The sequence below is a fragment of the Sceloporus occidentalis genome, unplaced genomic scaffold (genome assembly GCF_023333645.1).
Source record: "Sceloporus occidentalis isolate IW3139 unplaced genomic scaffold, rSceOcc1.0.p SCAF_38, whole genome shotgun sequence".
NCBI classification, from domain to species: Eukaryota; Metazoa; Chordata; class Lepidosauria; order Squamata; family Phrynosomatidae; genus Sceloporus; species Sceloporus occidentalis.
In genome coordinates this window covers 5,288,552-5,308,519 of record NW_028317018.1, presented here as the reverse complement: position 1 = coordinate 5,308,519, position 19,968 = coordinate 5,288,552, and the positions used below count along the sequence as shown (strand labels likewise).

Here is a 19,968-nt window from a genome sequence, read left to right as displayed (position 1 = left end):
TACAGTTGACCATTTTGTGTTCAGGACAAGACCCACTCCTTTCTGCACTTTTTTTATGCCTGAAATTGAGATATTGATAAAATGATTTATGAACATCCAGGCTCCTGAACATTGTTTCCAAGTTATCTCTGCATATTCAATTTATTTTTACATGTATGATTACCATCAAACTGCATGGACATGTTTTGCACAATACTTCAAAAAAATGGCATTAAGACATGAATAACTGTTCAAAATGGTTTAGTGAGCTTTAATGACTAGTACATTAAAACCTTAGCGATTTTGGTTCTGCTCTGCTTTTTTTTTTATTTTATTTTTTTCTACAAATGGCAACGGTTGAATCTCTTAAATTGATGTTTTAAAGAATTTTGGACAACTTTATTGGCAAGCTTACATTACACTGGAGCCATTATTAGTTTTTGAAAGAAACAAATTGAACATTTATACAGCCTTTAAATCTAATCTGTTATTGAAACCATGCTCGGAGACTTTACAGGTGTGTGTGCTTAGGATAATGTTTTTCACCTACATCACCACAAAAGCTTGCTAAGAGGGTTTTTATTTTTTTATTTTTTTTAAAGACCTGGAGAAGAACTACCTGCTCATTTATATACATATAAATTCACACATGGTAGGGCCAGCAAACGTATAGTGGAAGGAGGGATGAAGTGGTTAATGCGCTGTATTTGTTTGTGCATGTGTATATACATATATGTATATATGTGAAATATATATATGACCAGTGACCACTGGCTTTAGCCAACCATCTCTCCCCTTGTTTGATCATTTTGCCAAACCAATTTATTAAAACGTCATACTGTTTTCTCAACGCATGGATTACTCAATATTTTTCATACGGTAGTGTTTAGAAAACATTAAGAACTATTTGTTTCTAATTAAATTCTGCTTGGAGACTGTCTGGCAAGCTGCCATATTTTCTAAAACTGAAGTTAAGGGTTCATGTGAATAACAACCTGTTTTCAGTGATTAGAAGTAGACATTTCACGTTGCTAACCATAATCTGAATTTAACAAGGCTCTACTGGGTAATGTCGTATCTGTGGATGGCGGACAATGCTTAGAGCCTAACCATCTCCTGGGCTTTCAGGTAAACGGGAGGTATAAACCTAATGGAGTCTGCCTTTATGGATTGTAGTGGCCTAAAGGTAGTTGTTGCCTTTTGCGAGTTCTTGGTAATATGCCGTACTCAATTTGTTTGGCTTTCTTTGGGAGGGGGTGGTCCCTAATCACATTTCAGACTGGCTAACATGAAAGCACAGTTTTTTAATATAACATTTCAAATGTCTTGTACATAGCAACACTTGTGTGCCTCTAGATTTACTGCAAAGTGATGTATAATGTATTTGAGGGGTGAGTAGTCCCTTGAATATAATCTGTTTTTTTCTCTCTGTTTTAGTTAGTGATACAGTTTAAACATCTGCATGATTGTAATACAGTTCATTAAAGAAATGTTTGCGACATAATGCACATATATACATGTAATTATAACCAGAGGAAAATGTGTACCTGGTACAAGACCAGAATTTTTTTTCTCATGCATCCAAAATTGCTGTGCACCAGTTTTATTTGCTTTCATGTGTATTCCAAAATAAAACTTGTTAATCTAAATGTTTGGACCCGGTTTTTCTGATTTACATTAGGACATTAACATGTTCAAAAAGAGAGTTCTACAAACTTACCCAATGTATCTGAAAATTGTTTTGCAGGGTACAACCTCATAGCCACATACGCTTCTGTATACTAGACAATATTTACAAAACTGTATCCTTTAGCATTTAAGGCATTAATAAGAAAACCAAACCCTTTGAGTGTAAAGGCCTAGACATTTTTTGGGGAAGATAAAGAAATTCATAAATGACAAGGTTAGCAAATGTGCAATACTGTAAATGATCGTATTAAGTGCTGTTATAGCTGTAGATAATGCCTTTGAAATGTGGTTATAGTATGTTAAGAAAGCCATTAGTTACTACTGTAACTATACACTATATAATAGGGTGTCAGTAGAGGGTTGTGTTTTCAAAACTGTCATGAGAACCAAGTTTTTAAAAAAAAAATAAATCGTTTTCAGGGGCACTTTATTATTGAAAAACTATTTGCAACATTAACACTTTGAAATGGTTTTCTTCTGTAATCAATATTTCAACACCATGTCTGATTTACCAAAATACACTTGTGCTTAACTGTGCTTTAATGAAATGATAGATTCCTCTAACAAGGGATCATATTAAACTAAACACTGAAAAGGTACTAGTTAGCTGGGATAGGTACCCCCCTATCACTATTAATAATTACAAAGAAAGGGGCAGGTACAAATCCTGTATAGGAAGGGAATGTATATATTTGCAAGCCATAGTTTAATGGCACACATTATGTAAATCCAATATGTGGTGTCATGCAAATGTGCAAGCGATTCTTATTTTTTAAATCACAAAATTATCAAGACTGTGTTTAAACATGAAGCGTTTTGTATAGTATATACCATCATAAGGAATTCCTCCTGTTTTCTGCCTTACAAATTGACACATTAAAAACCGCAATAAAGTTAAGGAATCCAAATTGACAATACATTCTAAGATATTCTTTTCTATCCAGTCTAATTTTATCATCTGAAACGGAATCAATAAAGGTCCACTCTGCTCTATAAAACAAGCCAAGATAATTCTTATGGACCTAGATATATTGTAAATGATCTGGCATGTATATCCTGTTATTTCTTGTAACACAAAAAATGTGTTTTGATTGGAATCTATTATAAATAATCAAAATTACACATCTTTGCACCCAAATTACAAATGAGATCACAAACACAATTTACAGGTAACTTCACTTGATGATGTGAAATGGTTAGCCATTTTCTGGCACAGAATGTATATGTTGTTGGCTATTAAGTTATTTCAGGTTATATGTCAGACATACAGAGCAATGTTAGATATTTTTCATAGCCTTTACACATTGAGATGAATGGACTGTTACGTTCCAAACTAAAACCCCTTTTCTATGCTTAGTGTCCGGCGTGTAACATGTTCAATCTTTCCTGAAACGTATTCGGTCATGCTAATTTGATAGTTGGCCAACATCTTCAGCATCAGGCGCAAGTTAAACCACCACTGCTCTTGGGGCATTCTGTGTCTAAGGATGAAGAAAATGTAAAACATGCATTTATTATTGTATAGAGACTCATGTACAAAGGTGTGCTTACAGAAGGATACAAGTGGATATATATTATTTTAACATATACATTAGAATCTCTCTTAGACAAATACTTGGAAGATCCCTACATGAATTCCATACTGCACCTGAACGAGTTAATTCTGCTTATAAAGTTTATTAAGCGGGAATGCTAGAAAGTACATTCATTTTGTAGGAATCACTCTAGTGTCCTTGCATGAAAGTGCAGTTTGTAGGCATTATGTGACAATGCCCCAGACAAGTGCCCCCCTATAAAGGGTCTTATTTTAGAAAATGTAGATATCTAAATATACAGATTTTTGTTGAGCCCTTCACACAGCAATAGGAAATGCACACACTAGTTTCTTGCTTCAGAGGTTTTTTTTTTCCCTACGTAAAAGCCTTCTAATACACTGTGCTAGAGGACTGCATTGGGAGGCGGGTCCGCGGGCGCAGGCGGTCTTGCTGGTGCTGCGGGCGGTCAGGCACTGTACCGGCGGGTCCCGGTAATCACGTGCAGTCCCGCAAGGCTGCCTTCTTGCTGCTCCCTTACAGTGTCTCCTCTCTTGCTCTGCCCAGGAACAAAACGGAGTCACGTGATGTGACGTCACTTCCCGTGACTCCACCTTGTTCCTGGGTGGAGCAAGAGAAGAGACACTGTAAGGGAACAGCGAGAAGGCAGCTTTGAGGGACTGCGTGGGAACTCTGCAGTTCAGGTAAGGAGGCGGGCGTGATTGTCCACAAATGTGGCGGAGCGGGTCGGAGTGGAACACCCACATTGCAGGAGCGGGCAAAAAAATCAGCGGGAGTGGGCGGGAGCGGGATTAAAAAAGGTGTCCCGCGCAGGGCTCTACACTGTGCATCTGCCTGCTTTTGGTGGCGGTTTATGTAATTATTTTGTATAGCGCCATCGTATTCCATCATTTTTACCATAAATATAGATTTTGGGGCTTTCAACCATGTCATAATGACAAGCCAAATGTTGAAGAGCTTCGCAGGAAGCAAGAGAGCCCAACACCAATGATCTTATTTTGGAAGTCGAGGGCCCTGTACAAATTAATGGCTGAATTACCAATATTTTTTTTTTACGTCACTTTTCTGATTTATCCTATGCAGGGTGCACGCCCAACTTTCCCTTTTCCACAGCGGAAGCTCCTAGGATTGCCCTTTCATAATATATTGAGTTGGGGAAATGTTTAATTGGACCTCGACTTACTGTTACAAACCACAATAAGTCAGTTGTGGGGCACGTGTTTGACATTTATATACCCATTTTTTGTACAGCTAATCTACAATTGTCATTTCAAGAACAATGCAAATATTACTGCACATCTAAGAAAAGCACCACCAGGTACATGGTTCCTTAAAAAAATAGATTTACTTACTCAAAATCAGTCACTTTTCTTAAATCACTGACAGATGTAAAAGCCACAACTTTCTTCTTCAGTCCTATGACGCTGGCAGTATCTTCAGAATTAGCAAATACGCGACCTTAAAACAGTAAAATCACAAAAATATTACCAAAAAGAAGACGTTTGTGGTCATTACACATAAAGGTTCTTTGATGGAAGAGTTGGATGGAGAGGTGGTGCTTGCTCTTTTGTAGCCACCGCTGAGGGTCATCCAAGGAAGCTTGAGATTTCTTTTAGTGGACTGCTGTTTGCAGAGTAAGATTTAGAGCAACTCAAGTTTTTATGACCAGTGACCCTTTTAGTGCTGAGATAATTATCTGACAATCATAACTGGAAAGTGATAGAGTTAGCGTTAAGGACTGCCAGCTCCAGACTTTATATATCAACTATGTGGGAGAGGACAAGAAAGAGCAAAAGAGATTTCAATCTTCACTTACCCCTGCGGTACGACTCTTGCAGTTTTTCAGTGATCCACTGAACTGCCTTTACACCAAGCTTTGTTCCATAATTTCGATCAAAAGGAGTAGGTGCCCCACCCTTATTAAAACAGATAAAACCAATCATGATCAAGGGGTTTCATTTAAACACCGTTGGGTCGACATTGGTGTTAGGTCCTTTAATGCTGCTATATAAAAACAGAGAAAATGTACAAGCAAGGGTTTCTTAGCAGTGAGAAGTAATTTAATGTACCTGCTGTAAGTGACCAAGAACATTAGTCCGACAGTCAAAAATCCCCTTGCCTTCTGCAGAGTAGAGGTTATGTAGAAACTCTGTGGTATAGTTTTCATTACATTTTTCATTCCTGAAAAGGATGACAGCGATAATAATAATAATAATAATAATAATAAAACAAAGTAAAAAATCCACCATCTCTGAAAATGTCAAAACACCAGTTACTGGACTGATTTCCCGATTAGTAGACTACTTTTGCCATATCCTATAATTGTGCAGTAAAGTATTACAGAACTATAATAAAGGCTAGACACTGAGGTAACTAATACGTTTAGATTAGTCTGGAGAAACGTACTGATTTATTGTGCTAAATGACAATATTCACTATTTAAAAAAAGGAAAGAAAAAATTAAATTAAAATATTTAACCTCTTATATTTCATCAAATGTTTAAATTAACATTAATATACATTTTTAACATTGTGCAAAAACAGAAAAGAAAACTAGCATTTACTTCAATAGTTCAAACGGCAGAGCTGCATTAGAAAGACCCCTCATTGTGCATGAAATCATTCCTATAAAAATCAATGGGAGCACCAAATGCATATGCACAAGGGGTCTCAGTAAACATCCTCAAAATCTTGTGCAAGTGCAGGCTGATCCTGGTTGAAGATCTTCAGTGCTGTACACACTTGCAAAGACCTGAGTAGAAGATGGACTCAGCCAAATGCATCCCCTGTAAAGGACTCGAGCTAGAAATGGGAAAATATGCTAAATGGCTACAAAAGGGATTCCTCTATGCATTTGCATACAAAAAGGCAATTGGCAGATAATAATGTATATGGCAACTGAGTGTTGTTATTATTTTTATCTTTCATATATATATAGAGCCAACAATTTATGCAGCGTTTAATACAATACTTATTTAACCCCTTCAGTACCGGGACGTACCTGGTACTTCCTGGTTAACAGTCACTGGTAGACCGGGACGTACCAGGTACGTCTCCTCCAAAAAACGCCCCCACATCACCACAATCGCGGGGGCGCTGCTGCTGCTGTCTGCCCAGGACTCCTGGGCAGACAGCACAGCCTGTCTAAGACCGCCCCCAAGCCTACGATCGCTCCCACGGAGTGATTTTGTAGGCAGAGACAGCGATTGCAGAAAAATCTGCAATCGCGGTTTCAGCTGCCACAGGCAGCTTCAGGGAAGGGGGGGGGGTGTTGAATGGGTCACCACACAAGTGTGGGGACCTGATCCAACACCCCCCTGCTGCCTGATCGCTCCATGAGAGCGTCAGTGCAGCGTTAACCCCTTCAATGCCGCAATGGCGGCATTGAAGGGGTTAATTCCCATTTTGTAGGGGGCTCTGCTGCTGGTGGTCTGCCTGGAAGCCCAGGCAGACCAGCAACAGCAAAAACGACCCCCCAGAAGTGTAGGACTGATCAGAGAGACTCCTCCCCTACAATCTCCAGTCTATTGGAGATTGTGTCCCAGCTGCCAGAGGCAGCTTCAGGGACAGGGAGACAGGGTTCTTTGGTCTCATGTGGAGACCAGACCCCCCCACCCTTCCTCAGTTAACCCCTACCCCACCTCTTCCTCAATTAACCCCTTCAATGCTGCGATTGTGTATGACCCCCATCGCAGCATTGCAGGGGTTAATATTAGTCCCCACAAGCTTGTGGGGACTAAATATCAGTCAATGCTGTGCTTCAATGGAGCATCAGCATTGAAAGAGTTAAAAAAAAATGTAAAACATTTTTTTATAATAATAATTAAAAAAATAAATTAAAAAAATTTATAAAATAATAATAATAATAATAATAATAATAAAAAAAAATAACAGCACTGACCTGAAAGTCCAGGGTGCTTCCAGGTCAAATGCTGGGCTGGGCTGATCAGATCGCTCCTGGCCAATAGGAGTGATCGGATCATTATGGCAGCCCACGGATGACCCTGCTCTACAAAGAGAGAGGGGTCATCTAGGGTAATAATGAAAAAACACAAATTATTAATAAATGAAATAATCATAATTATTACCTGATCACTTGTCGGTGACATTTTAAGTCGCTGATTATTGATTGGTCTCCCTGATTGATGTCAGCGGCCTAAACCTGTCACTTACAAGTAATCTGATGAAAAAAAATATTTAAAAAAATGTAAATGCACATGTTCCAGTTTTGCCCTGATAGCTTCCTCAAAAAGTGCATGAACCATGCATGTGAGGTCTTGTTGGAATCAGGGGATCTTGGTGAACAAAATGTGGTGTTTTCTTCCACTGTTGCACTTATGGTGTGCAAGAAATTCAGTGCAACATTGAAATGTATGCGTTAAAAAAGCAGTAAAATAATTTCCCTGTGAAGTTTGGCAGACATAAGTGAAGAAATGGCTAGCTGAAAACTGTCAAAACTACCATAGTTGAACACCTTGACTTGTCTACTGTTCATAAATATATACTTTTATGGGGTAATTTACAGTGGGGGGCTTCCAAAATGTCCCAAATGGGATATGGGCCCAGGAAACCAATTTCTGAAAATTCCAAATGTGAAAACGAAAATGCGCATGTTCCAGTTTTGCCCTCATAGCTTCCTCAAAAAATGCATGAACCATGCATGTGAGGCCTTGTTGGAACCGGGGGATGTTGGTGAACACAATTTGGTGTTTTTTTCTGCAGTTGCACATATTCTATACAAAATTTAATATGAAATCTAAAGCAACATTGCAACATATGCAAAAAAAAACAAAAAAATATAAAAATACCTCAAAATTTGGCAGCAATTGGCGATAAAATCCCTGTTTGAAAAGTGTCAAAATGACCCTAGTTGTACACCTTGACTTATCTACTTTTCATAAACATATAATTTTGGGGGGATAATCAGTATCTGTGACAACTATTGCAGTTATTAGACTACCATGCCAAATTTGAAAAAAATTACATTTCAAAAACGTGATGCATGCCTTGCAATATTTGCCCTATACTGGTCAAAATAGATAAAAATCCTGGCCATGTTGGGTGGTTTCCAAATCAGGACAACTTAATGAATATATTTGGGATAATTTTTTCCCATTGGTTCAATGTGTGTACAATTTGTATGTATACAAAACTGTAAAAAAATGCGTTTTTTTCATTTTTTCCCCACTTTTTCCAGTTTATTTCAAACAAAACAATGTACTACCCAGCTTAATATGGTTTCAAATGAAAGCCCTACTTGTGCTGAAAAAAACAATATATGATTTGTGTGGGTGCACCAATTGATAAGAGAGAAATTACAGTTGAAGAAAGACATGGCAAAAACACAAAAACGGCTCCGGTCCTTTAGCGACACGTTAGTATCAAAATCCCGGTCCTGAAGGGGTTAAAGGATATGACAAGACGAGAATTGACAGACTAAGACAAACTGATACATTAGGTGGAGAGAGCCATAAGGGCTGGCATATACCTTTAAGTACCAAACTATGTGGGTGTGTGTGTTAATGTTATAAAAAGGTCTCCAAGAAGTCCTGCATGAGTTAATTAAATATTCTTGGCCTACAAGAATAAGAATCATTCGACCCACCTAATCTGATCAGTCCTTAGTCTCATCTCAGATTCAGGAAAGCCATATTCCTATCCCATGTATGTTAAAATCCCCTCACTGTATTAGCCTGTACAACTTCTGCTACAAGGCTGTTCCACTTACCTACCACCACCATACAGCAAAGGCAACTTTGCTCAACAATGTAAATGGGTGCCATTTCCCAAACCATTGGTTCCTGTAGTTTACAAATCATTTCCTATTTTCTTTAGGCAGAAAGGTTTGCTTTGTTTAAAACATACAAAACTGGTAGACAATCATGACCTCTGTTTACAGAAGCTTTTTCTAAAGTGTATTTGTGAGTGAGCACTATTGAAGGAGCTGGGGACACCCCAGAAAATTATTATCTTTAAGATGCTGTAAAACCTATGATTCATACACAGCATTAATATAAGGTAAATTTACATTTTATTCAATATCATTTTGACTTTATTTAAATAACTATTAACAGAATACAATGGTGAGTCAGGACATCTAACTATCCAAAGTTGACTATGGTCTGAAAATGCTACAGGCAAAGGACCTTTATAAACTTCACAGCACTGCTTGCCTTTTCAAACTCATCAAGGGAGAGATACAGATGTTATAATCTGAGGTGGCTAATGATCACTCCCAAGCTGCATCTTTGCTTTGGAAATAGATATTTTTCACCAAAATCACCTCGGTGGTATTGTAACTGGTAAAGTCATTACCTTAGCACAAGACCTCTTTGAATATCAGTCTTCATTTTGTCTCGCAAGTGCTCCACATTTGACTGAAAGTAAGAGAGGTAATTCCTATTAAATATCCAGGACAAAAAAATAAATCACATACACATTTGTAGTTTTCTTTAAAACATTCAAGAGAACAATACTTCTGAGAATGTGACTGATTACACTTGAACTATACCTGATTTTGTTGTTAGAGATAATATTTTACAGTTAGTTACTTTTTGGTAACTATGCAATGTAAGCAAAATAAAAACTAATGACACAAACCATGATTACATTGTATTCTCAAATTCAGGTTACTGAAGTACTTGGGTCCTGGGTCTTGTAGTTATTATATATGCATAACTGCATGTAGTCAGAGCTACAGGTGTAAGTGTAAATATTGCCAAAATAGACTAATACTTTAGAATACTGTACCCCATATAGGAATGTGCCAGTGTACAGACACAAGTACAAAACACAGATTTCATAGGTTTTCAGGGAATACTTGTCATGTGACACAAACGCAAGGTGTGATAGGTTGTTACCATAGAAACAGAAAAGGTAACTTATCAGAAGCAGGTACTCAGATTAGTAATGCAGGAGGTTATAGGTGCCTGCTTGCAAATCACTCTGTAAATCCGTTACAGTGGGGATAAACCCCCCCCCCCATAAAAGTACTTCAGGTCAATTGCTTTAATACCACCCAGTTTTGTGGCACTCACATACCTTCAGATCATGAATGCTAAATGGATCCTCAAAGATGTATGCAGCATCTGCACCCACTGCAATTGCTGTCACAGTGGCAAGGTAGCCACAGTAACCACCCATAGTTTCCACTACGAACACACGCCGCTTTGTCCCTGATGCAGACTGCTTAATGCGGTCACAGCTCTGTTAATAAAAAGTATAGGGTGATTTAGAAAAGTACAAAACATATCAATATTAATTACGATTTTCTACCATGTTTGGCCTGTTTATTTTAATTCACACACTGCAGGTTTGCGGAGCATTTGGTCACCTTTTCACGTGTAGTAGGCTAAAGCTTTCCTTTGCAGCCCCTGATAATATATGGGTTAATGCTCTAAACTCAGATGCAGGTAAGCCGAATTGAAACAATTCATCTTACTAACTTTCATGCAGTAATGCCCTGCCCATTTTAAAATTTGTATTGCATTAAATGTACTTTTTTTGTACTGAAAGTGCGGTCTTTATTTACCCCAGAGATCTCTCTTTAACTGGAGCGTACCACTGATATCCCTCTTAAATAGGCTCTACAGCCAGTAGGCAGCCTGATCTGCACGGCAGCACTGAGTGCCACTATTGCAGGGTTGCATCCGTATATATCATGCTCACCTAGTCTACATCTTATAACTTTGCTAAGATGGGTTGGCAAAGAAACTCGAGAACACTGGAGGTCTTGTACAGCACTAAAGATATGATAAATCTCTGATATCACACCATGGGCTTTCTAGAAAACCAGAAATGACAAAAAGCAGCATAGCAAAATTAGTGTTTTAGTATATTATTTAAATATGTTTTTACTATATTTCCCAGCATACCTCCATAGCTGCATTAACAGCAGTATCTGAACCAATGCTGAAATCAGTCCCAGGCACGTTGTTACTGATTGTTGCTGGAATAACGCACATTACAATGCAGAGCTCCTCGTATTGTCCCCTGGCCTCAACAAGCTGCAAAACGCCTTCATAAGCCTGTAAGATTACAGATATGCGGCTACAAGTTACTCAACAGACAAAAATCACATTCGCTACACAATTAACAAAACACTATGTACCTTTTGGCTTTATTCTTCCCTTTCATAGCAGTTTAATTGTGGACAGAGATAAAACTAGAGTAAAAACTAGATGACTAGCGGGACTTTAAGCACAAAACATCTCATTCAGACACCTTTCTTGCTCTACTGCACGTTTTACAAGAAATACAATTATATACCCATTTTGCCATAAAAGGTTTTCACAAAAAATGTTTACATTTTTTTAAAAACTCACCTCAAATCCACCAACAACAAGAAGGGAATGAATGTTAAATTTTCTTATGTTTTCCACAATCTTCAACATGCATGTCTTGGGAAGTGTACTAAACAATAACATAGAAAGACTCATTAAATTCTACATTCTACAACAGAGGGTATAATATTTATAAAGAAAAAAAATGCAACAGAAGCAATTGGTATAATCAAAGCAATCAATGCTTCAACTGATTACTTGATTTATTTGCCCACAATTGTTTCGATTGCACTTTGATAAATTGCATATTGGATGTGAGCTATGCTATATGGACAAAAGTATTGGGACACCTGACCATTACACCAACAGGGGCTTTTATCACATTGCATTTTAATTACATAGACATTGATATGTAGTTCCCCCTCCTTGTAGCTATAACAGCTTCCACACTTCTGTGAAGACTTTTCACAGTATTTTGGAGTGTTTTTGTGGAAAATGTATGCCATTCATCTCGTAGAGCATTTGTGAGGTCAGGCAGTGATGTTGGATGAGAAGGCCTGGCTCACAATCTCCATTCCAGTCCATTCCAAAGGCGTTCGATGGGGCTGAGCTGCTTGGCAATGCAAACCCATTTCATGAAGCTCCCACTGCACAGTTTTTGGGCTGCTAATAATGCCAATGGAAGTTTGAAACTCTTCAGCTATGGCATTAGCGACTTTTATGCACCACAAGCCTCATCGCTCTGTGACCCATTTTTTTTCACAAATGTTTGTAATTGCAGACCGCATTGCTAGGTGCTTGATTTTATACACGTGGCAATGGGTCTGAGTGAAACGCTTGAATTCAATAATTAAGAAGTCTAAGTTATGACACACACTGCTGTATATAGTAATATAAGATAGCATTGACCAAGTCAAAAAAGTTGATTCTTTAGAACAATGATAATGGAGTTCTTTTTATCCAAATGAAATACTCTCATTAATCCTGCTAGGTGATTAAGACTGAGCCATTCTATTGCTTATCCACTGGCAGTATGATAAGTGGTCAGGCAGAACACATACAAATGGCTCATATGCAGCTGCCTGAAAACATTATAGCATTGTGCCTACTGCAGGAAACTGTACTTGCTTCAAGTACAACTTCGGCTGAGAATGTTGGGAAAGTTATAGTTGGGTCATGGATGCCACCTAGTGCTAACCAGTAAGTACTATTTAAAATAATCTCTCTTGAATATGGGTAACAAATAAAAAACTGCAGGACTGTATGTCTACAATGTTAGCACACACATACACACTTCTTCATGCTTTATGGTTCTTACAATGGGTTGTGCTTCTATAATAGTAATACATACTAAATAACTAATGAGAATGGTACATACCGCTTTGTCCCTAACATTGAACCACCACGTCCAAGCCAACCAGCAACATCATGCCACCCTACTTCTTTAATCTGTCAAACAAACAAGTGTTACAATTGAGGGTACAATACATGCAATAATTGTGCAAACTTTATGAAAAATGGTGAATCCGTATACATTAGCATAGGAATTTTCTGATTTATTGAGTTTACAACCTAAGAAAAGATTAATCAAAAGGATGGTCTGACCAATGAAGGTTATAGACAGTGGAGAAAACTTCTAAACCTACATAGAAACAGAGACGGACTGCAGGTACGAACCCATTTAATTCCCCTGGAAGGCTATTTCACTTATCTGCCACCCTTTCACTGAAGTAAAACATGTTTTAAATGAGGGGACCAATGGCTACTTTACCTCCATGTGCATATATTATACAGTTTCTTGTAAACATTTTGCTGCAATCTTAAAGTTCACAAATACTAATATTTACATTAAAACAAAGACTGCATTGCAGCACCATTGTTCAACTGACAGATAATTAAATATACCACAAGGAACACAATCTCATTGTTTTTAAATATCTAATCCACACCCAGAAATATTTTTATATTAGATTTTGTTCTATTTTATACTAGGCCTGCATAAGCATAACCGCTGTTCATGAAGGTAACCGAAATGTTGGAATGTTCTGTCGCCATTAGTAATAGACATTAAAAGGGCTCTATCATCGCAGATTACAATTCAATAGATAGTAAGATTGCAAGGATAGGACCCTCTTCTCCAAATGTACCAGTATGCTGTGGTATTGTCCATTCTTATAGCTTACTATGTTAATGATGTTAGAGTTTTTTGTAACAGCGGTACGGATCTACAAATAAAAGTCTATAAAGTAAGTTACTATTTCTATGGTGCCAAAGAGGCAAAATATTTTTTTTCTAAAACTACATTTAACGTTTTTCCTATTAAATCAGCAGTGCTCATTATTCAGGAAACTGATATGTTACCTGTCCTTTCGACAAGCCTTCAAAGCCATCATTCACTATGTACACAGTGTGTCCCTGAGAAATTCCAATTCGCACAGCAGATCGAACAGCGGCATTCATTCCAGCAGCTGGTGCACCAACATTTAAAATCGCCAAGCTAAAGTTACTCTATAGTTTATAAAAATAATAATAAAAAGGGTTACATTTTTTATGGAATAAAAATCAACACCAAAAGCCCTATTGCTTCATTCATTAAGTATCATACATATATGTTTATAAAGGAGAATACTATTGCTTTTCCTATGAAACACTATCTCCATAGCTAAGAAAAATGTTAAGTCCAAAAATGACTTACATCCACTCCGTTATGAACATTGCACACTTGGAGATACTACCTTACATGATAGCAACCAAAGCCTTGTACAAAAGACTTGCGGGTTCCATAGGAAAGTTCCCTAGCTCTGCTGCATGTATAGCAAACCATTTCATGCGCTATACATACTATTAGAACATATAAATGTGTCATAGAATATTATCGCTAAACAAAAAAACAATGCATGTACATACCTTTACTTCTGAGGGCTTCTGATGTGCAAGAAGTTTGTATATATTCAAATTATTTTCAAAACTCCTTTAAAAAAAAAAATATATATAAAACAGATTTATACCTGATGTGAACTGATTCAGGTGCTATTTGGTAATTATGACGTAAATGAAAAATAGAAAGAGAAGTCTGTGTCTGGGTTGTACAAGGGAACAGCAAAAATAACTTAAAATGGACCTGCCACTGGAAAGTAAGCATAACATTTTAATAGCAGAACAGAAGTTAATAACATATTTTAACACAATGCCCTGCAGTTTCATAGCCCCGGCTTCTGATAGCAGTTGTGAACCATGTAATACAAATTAAGAAAGGGCTAAAAAGATTGAAAATGAGTAGCCAATGTAAATATATGCTGTAAATATATACAACTCTTAGCAGAAGAAGCGATAGAAAATGTAAGTACAAATCTATTCTCCTTACTGTCCTGTACTTACAGAAGAATCAGTAGAGCATAAAATTAACACATTTTTATCTGGCACTTTAATAATCCATTTCACAGCACACCCCCTCAAAATTTCTGACACAGATATGATTAGCTAACACAATTATTTAATATTTGAGTAGTAATTGTAGTGGTCATTCTCTTATGGATCTATTTTTTATTACATATATATATATATTCATAATCCTTGGAAAAAGTTGGATTCCGAGGTTCTTTTATAAGCGCTTACCTTCCTCTAAGCTGAATTGCTTCTTCAAATCTCATTTCATCCATAGCTTTTTGCACATCTTTTGTCTAAGGAGAAACATTTTCACACTTAGGGCCACTCTAGGGTTTTAGGGGCCCTATGAAAGAATACTTCAGGAGCCCAAATGTCCAACAAAGTGAACAGTAGTTAATTACAGTACATTTACTGTAAAACTCATCAATAAGTTGGACCTAACATCCAATAATTAACTACTGAAGGTGCATTTAAAATGAATCCTGATCTGCCCAAAGTGGTTGCAAAGATCTTTAAGGAAGACTAGAAGTACTAAAAAAAGGAATTTGTTCCCAATCATATATTCTCCGCAAGACCTTTTAATCTGTTAGCTTGTCTGCAACATGCCAATGATCAGGTACAGGCCTTTCTGACGCTCACTAAAAATCTATAGCAATAGCTGGCTTTATATTTTTTTTATATGACCAAAATGAATATGTTTCCAAAAGCACATGAAAACAACATTTTCTGTTTTACATCTCAAAAATTAGCAATTGGATGACTTTTTTCTTGTAAATGCACCAGCCTTTGTTATCGTTAACAATGTGTGTCTACTTTTATTATACGTGTGTATACACAAGGGTCAATGAAAGATGCTTACCACTTGAACACATTCCATCAAAGGCAGGCGTACAGACTGGTTTCCAGACAGGCTCACTACACAAGCTGGTGTGTCGGGAGTGGCCTCCAGCAATGCTATAACAGCCTCCATTCCCATTTTACTACTCTGTTAGGATTCCAAGGCACATTGCAATACTATTTTTAAATGTTCCAACTTTAGTTTTATTTTACATAGTTCTTAAATATACATTGCTAAAAACAAACAAAAAACGCAAGAGTTGCACAGAAGAACTGAATAGATAGATATTTAGGTCTTGCAAAACAAAGACAGGCTTAAGTGTGACTGGAGAACAAAATATACAAATCACAAGGAAAGTTTCTTTATGGAATGATCACTGAAACTAAATCTCAATAAGTTTAAAATATTAGTTTTACTAAAGATAACCTAAAAACTATAGAGAGGAAGTCCTAAAATACAGTATCGCAAAGGGCTGCCACAATTGTATCTCAAAAAAAGAGAAGTATGTGTAAAATGTATCCACTGTATCTTAGACTAATCCTGGTAATAAATGAGAAAAACTCTCCACTCGCTTGGCTTCAATTATTTAATGTCATGAAATTCCGCATAACAGGAAAGAGGAAAGACCCCAACCGTATAAAAGATTAACGCATTTTGCACTCACGTTTGCTTAGTACCAGTTCCTAAAAACTATGTCTTTTGCTGAGTCTAAGATGCTCACTCAGCCGCTATAGGGGTCTATATGGACTATATCAGGGCTCGACAAATCCCAGGCGCCAGGTCGACTGAGATTTTTGTCCTGGCACCTAGGACAGAAGCGTATCTAAGATACGGCTTTTAAACGCTTTTTTTTTTTGGATTCTACTCCACGAGGCCTCTACCTCCGTCATTTCATGTTGAGCGCCGGAATATAACGTCTTATTTCGGTGAGAGAACTACAAAGAAGGAGAGGGTAGACAGTGAGAAAGGGGGGAGAGAGGGTAGAAAGTGATGAGAGGGAGAGGGGGTAGATAGTGAGAAAGGGGGAGAGGGTAGTAAGAATATTGACATAAGTAAAGAGTGTGAATTAACATGTGGATGAATTGAGTGAATGAGGGAGAGCATGAGTTAATATGTGGATGAATTGTCTGAATGAGGGACAGCATCAGTTAATATGTGGATAAATTGTCTGAATGGGGGAAAGCATGAGTAAATGTGTGGATGAATTGTCTGAATGAGGGAGAGCATGAGTTAACCTCTTAACGTCCATTGCCGGGTCAGGCACGTCATGCAAAACGGTCACTTAACGACCTATGACGTGCCTGACACATCATGAGTCTTAAACAAGCTTAAAGAGTCTTCGCTTAAAACGGTGTTGCTGTAATGCCTCAATGTCGAGGCATTCAGCATCACCGAGATCGGCTTCCTGTGGGCGTCAACATCCGCCAAACACTGTATGGCAGCGGACGTCCGTTTTAAAATTTTAGGAGCCGATCAATGATCACCTCCTAAACTTCAATGGTGTTGCTGAAATGCCTCGATCACAAGGCATTCAGTGACACCAAACACTTACCCCAGGACGCGCTGTGACCGCTCCAGAGAGCGGTCACAACCGCCACTGTGTGTGACTTCGCCAACCGCAAGATGGCGGCCGCCCTATAAAAAAAATTAGCGCTGTATCTTCCCAAAAATCCTGACATGGAAAAATGGAAATTTTTTACTCACCGTAAATTCCTTTTTCCTTAATACAGTGGCAGTACGACTGGGTAGTGTTCTCTCCTGTGGACAAGGTTCTTAAAAGAATAGAAAGGGTTAAGTCACGGAGAACTCCTCCTACTTACCCATAAAACCCGGCTTCCCCTGAACAACACCAGTAAGTAACAAGAACACAAACTGCTTGCAAAAATAATTGATTAGAAACAAAGGGAGGGAAATCCATACTGCCACTGTATTAAGGAAAAAGGAATTTACGGTGAGTAAAAAAAATAAAATTTTTCCTGCCATACAGTGGCAGTACGACTGGGATGTAACAAGATCCCCCAAAAAAGGGGAGGGCAATAAATTCCTTAGGAAACAACAGCTTGGAGCACCTTACGCCCAAAATCCGCTGCTGAGGATGAGAAGACGTCTAGTCGGTAGCGACGAACGAATGTATTGAAAGACGACCACGTAGCTGCTCTGCAAATATCTTCTGGTGAAGCGGAAGCCTTCTCAGCCCAAGAAGCAGACACGGCCCTGGTTGAGCCGGCCATTATCGGAAATAACAAAGGTAGGTCAGAGACATGGTAGCCCATATGAATCGTTTCCGTGATCCAGCTTGACAAGGTAGTCTTAGTGGCAGCCTTACCTGCCAAACGACCAGACCAAGAAATGAAAAGCTGGTCGGTGGAACGGATGGAGGAAGTCCTAGCAACATACAACTCCAGGGTTCTCTTAACATCCAACATGTGCCACTTAGCTTCATCTGGAGAGGAAGGAGACGGAAAAAATGATGGAAGCACCAAGGGCTGATTAATAGTGGACTTTGACAAAACCTTCGGAAGAAAGGAGGGCTGCAGGTGGAGAACAACCTTATCCTGATGGAAGATGGTAAACTTGTCCGAGGATGAGAGGGCTTGTATTTTACCTACACGTTTGGCGGATGTAATCGCCACTAAGAACACAGTCTTTAACGAGAGGAATTTAAACGACACTTCTTCCAGAGGTTCAAACGGAGCAGAACATAGGGCGTTAAGAACTACGGTAAGATCCCAGGACGGGAAGTGAGTTTTTCTCGGAGGACGTTAAATAGTGATGGCCTTAAAAAAAAAACGTCTAACCAGTACATGAGAAGCCACGTCATAAAGAAAAAAATGACTTAGAGCCGATATCTGACCCTTTAGAGTCGAGATACGAAGGCCCGTAGAAAAACCATCTTTTAAAAACATCAAAATGGAGCTGATGGAAGGAGGAAAAACCGAAACATCCCTAGCGGGACACCAGAGCAGGAACTTCTTCCAGACCCGAAAATAAATTCTTGAAGTAGAGCCCCTGACAGATCGTAACAGCAAGTCAGAAAGATCCTCCGTAACACCCTGATCACGAAGAATCATCCTTGCAGTAGCCAGGCCGTCAACTTGAACATCTGGTGATGATCTGGAGGAAGATTGCTGCTGTCCAACAATTGATCTGATGGAGGTAGTTCCCAATACATTAGACTCAGTTGACTGAGGAAGGAGAACCAACTGCGGTTCGGCCAGTATGGGATAACGGCTAATACCCGAGCCCTGTCCGAACGAATCTTCTGGAGGACACGGGGAATTAATGCGACAGGCGGAAACACGTATCCCAGATGGAAGTTCCACCTGACGGACAGACCGTCCAGGAAGTCGGGCAAATCCTGCCTGTTGATTGTGGCAAACATTGATACCTTCCTGTTTCGCCTGGAGGCCATCAAATCTATATCCGGAAGGCCAAATCTTGACACCAGGGAGGTGAAGGTTCTTTCGATCAAGGACCACTCTGCTTGAGACTATCTTAGCCTGCTTAGATCGTCTGCAATACCATTGTCGCAGCCTCTTATGTGGGTAGCCGATAAGTCTTCCAGATGAAGCTGGGCCCAACTCATTATGGTCGAACAAAGAACTTGCAGGCTCCTACTCAAACTTGTTTGTTTACATACGCGACTGTTGTAGCGTTGTCTGACTGAATCTTCACGGAACGACCTTCTAATCGGGGCCTGAAGGCTACTAGCGCTTTTAGTTCCCGGTAGTTGGACGAACGAAGTGAATCTTCCGGAGACTAGATGCCTTGCCTGAAGTGATCACTTAAATGGGCGCCCCAACCGATACCGGAAGCATCCGTGGTAAGCGTTATCCAATTGCGAGGACGAAAAGAAAGGCCTTCTGAAAGATGAGAAGAGGTCCTCCACCAGGACAGATGGGATAAGACCTGACTCGGGATAGTTATGTCCCGGTCTAGGTCGTCCTCTCGCCTGGACCAACCCCGAAGAATATCCCACTGAAGGGGACGAAGTTGACATCTTGCCCACCTGACTGCTGGGATGGAGGCTGTCAGTAGACCTAAGACGCTCATGGCTTTCCTGATAGAGCAAGTTGGATGTAATTGAAGCGATCTGACTTTTTTCATGATATTCCTGATCTTTTCGGAAGGTAGAAATATATGTTGGGAAATCGAATCCACCTCTAGGCCTAGGAATTGGATCCTGGTGGAAGGTATGAGGTTGGATTTGCTGTGGTTGATAATCCAGCCGTGCACTTCC

The 19,968-nt window shown here is 38.9% G+C and overlaps 1 protein-coding gene across 1 annotated transcript in view; it reads right to left on the bottom strand.

Annotated features, from left to right (window-relative positions):
- Positions 1–3,001: 3,001 nt before the first annotated feature.
- LOC149290659 (ATP-dependent 6-phosphofructokinase, liver type-like) overlaps positions 3,002–19,968 on the bottom strand; it is a 39,046-nt gene continuing 22,079 nt past the window's right edge. Inside the window, exons 10-22 of the mRNA XM_089488561.1 lie at positions 15,750–15,875; positions 15,119–15,183; positions 14,411–14,474; positions 13,865–14,011; positions 12,882–12,952; positions 11,546–11,633; positions 11,096–11,248; positions 10,263–10,427; positions 9,537–9,598; positions 5,291–5,402; positions 5,038–5,137; positions 4,574–4,679; positions 3,002–3,149 (exon numbers count right to left, since the gene is read on the bottom strand). Coding sequence (XP_089344687.1) covers positions 3,002–3,149; positions 4,574–4,679; positions 5,038–5,137; positions 5,291–5,402; positions 9,537–9,598; positions 10,263–10,427; positions 11,096–11,248; positions 11,546–11,633; positions 12,882–12,952; positions 13,865–14,011; positions 14,411–14,474; positions 15,119–15,183; positions 15,750–15,875 — 1,407 coding nt within the window. The remainder of the gene's footprint in view (positions 3,150–4,573; positions 4,680–5,037; positions 5,138–5,290; positions 5,403–9,536; positions 9,599–10,262; positions 10,428–11,095; positions 11,249–11,545; positions 11,634–12,881; positions 12,953–13,864; positions 14,012–14,410; positions 14,475–15,118; positions 15,184–15,749; positions 15,876–19,968) is intronic.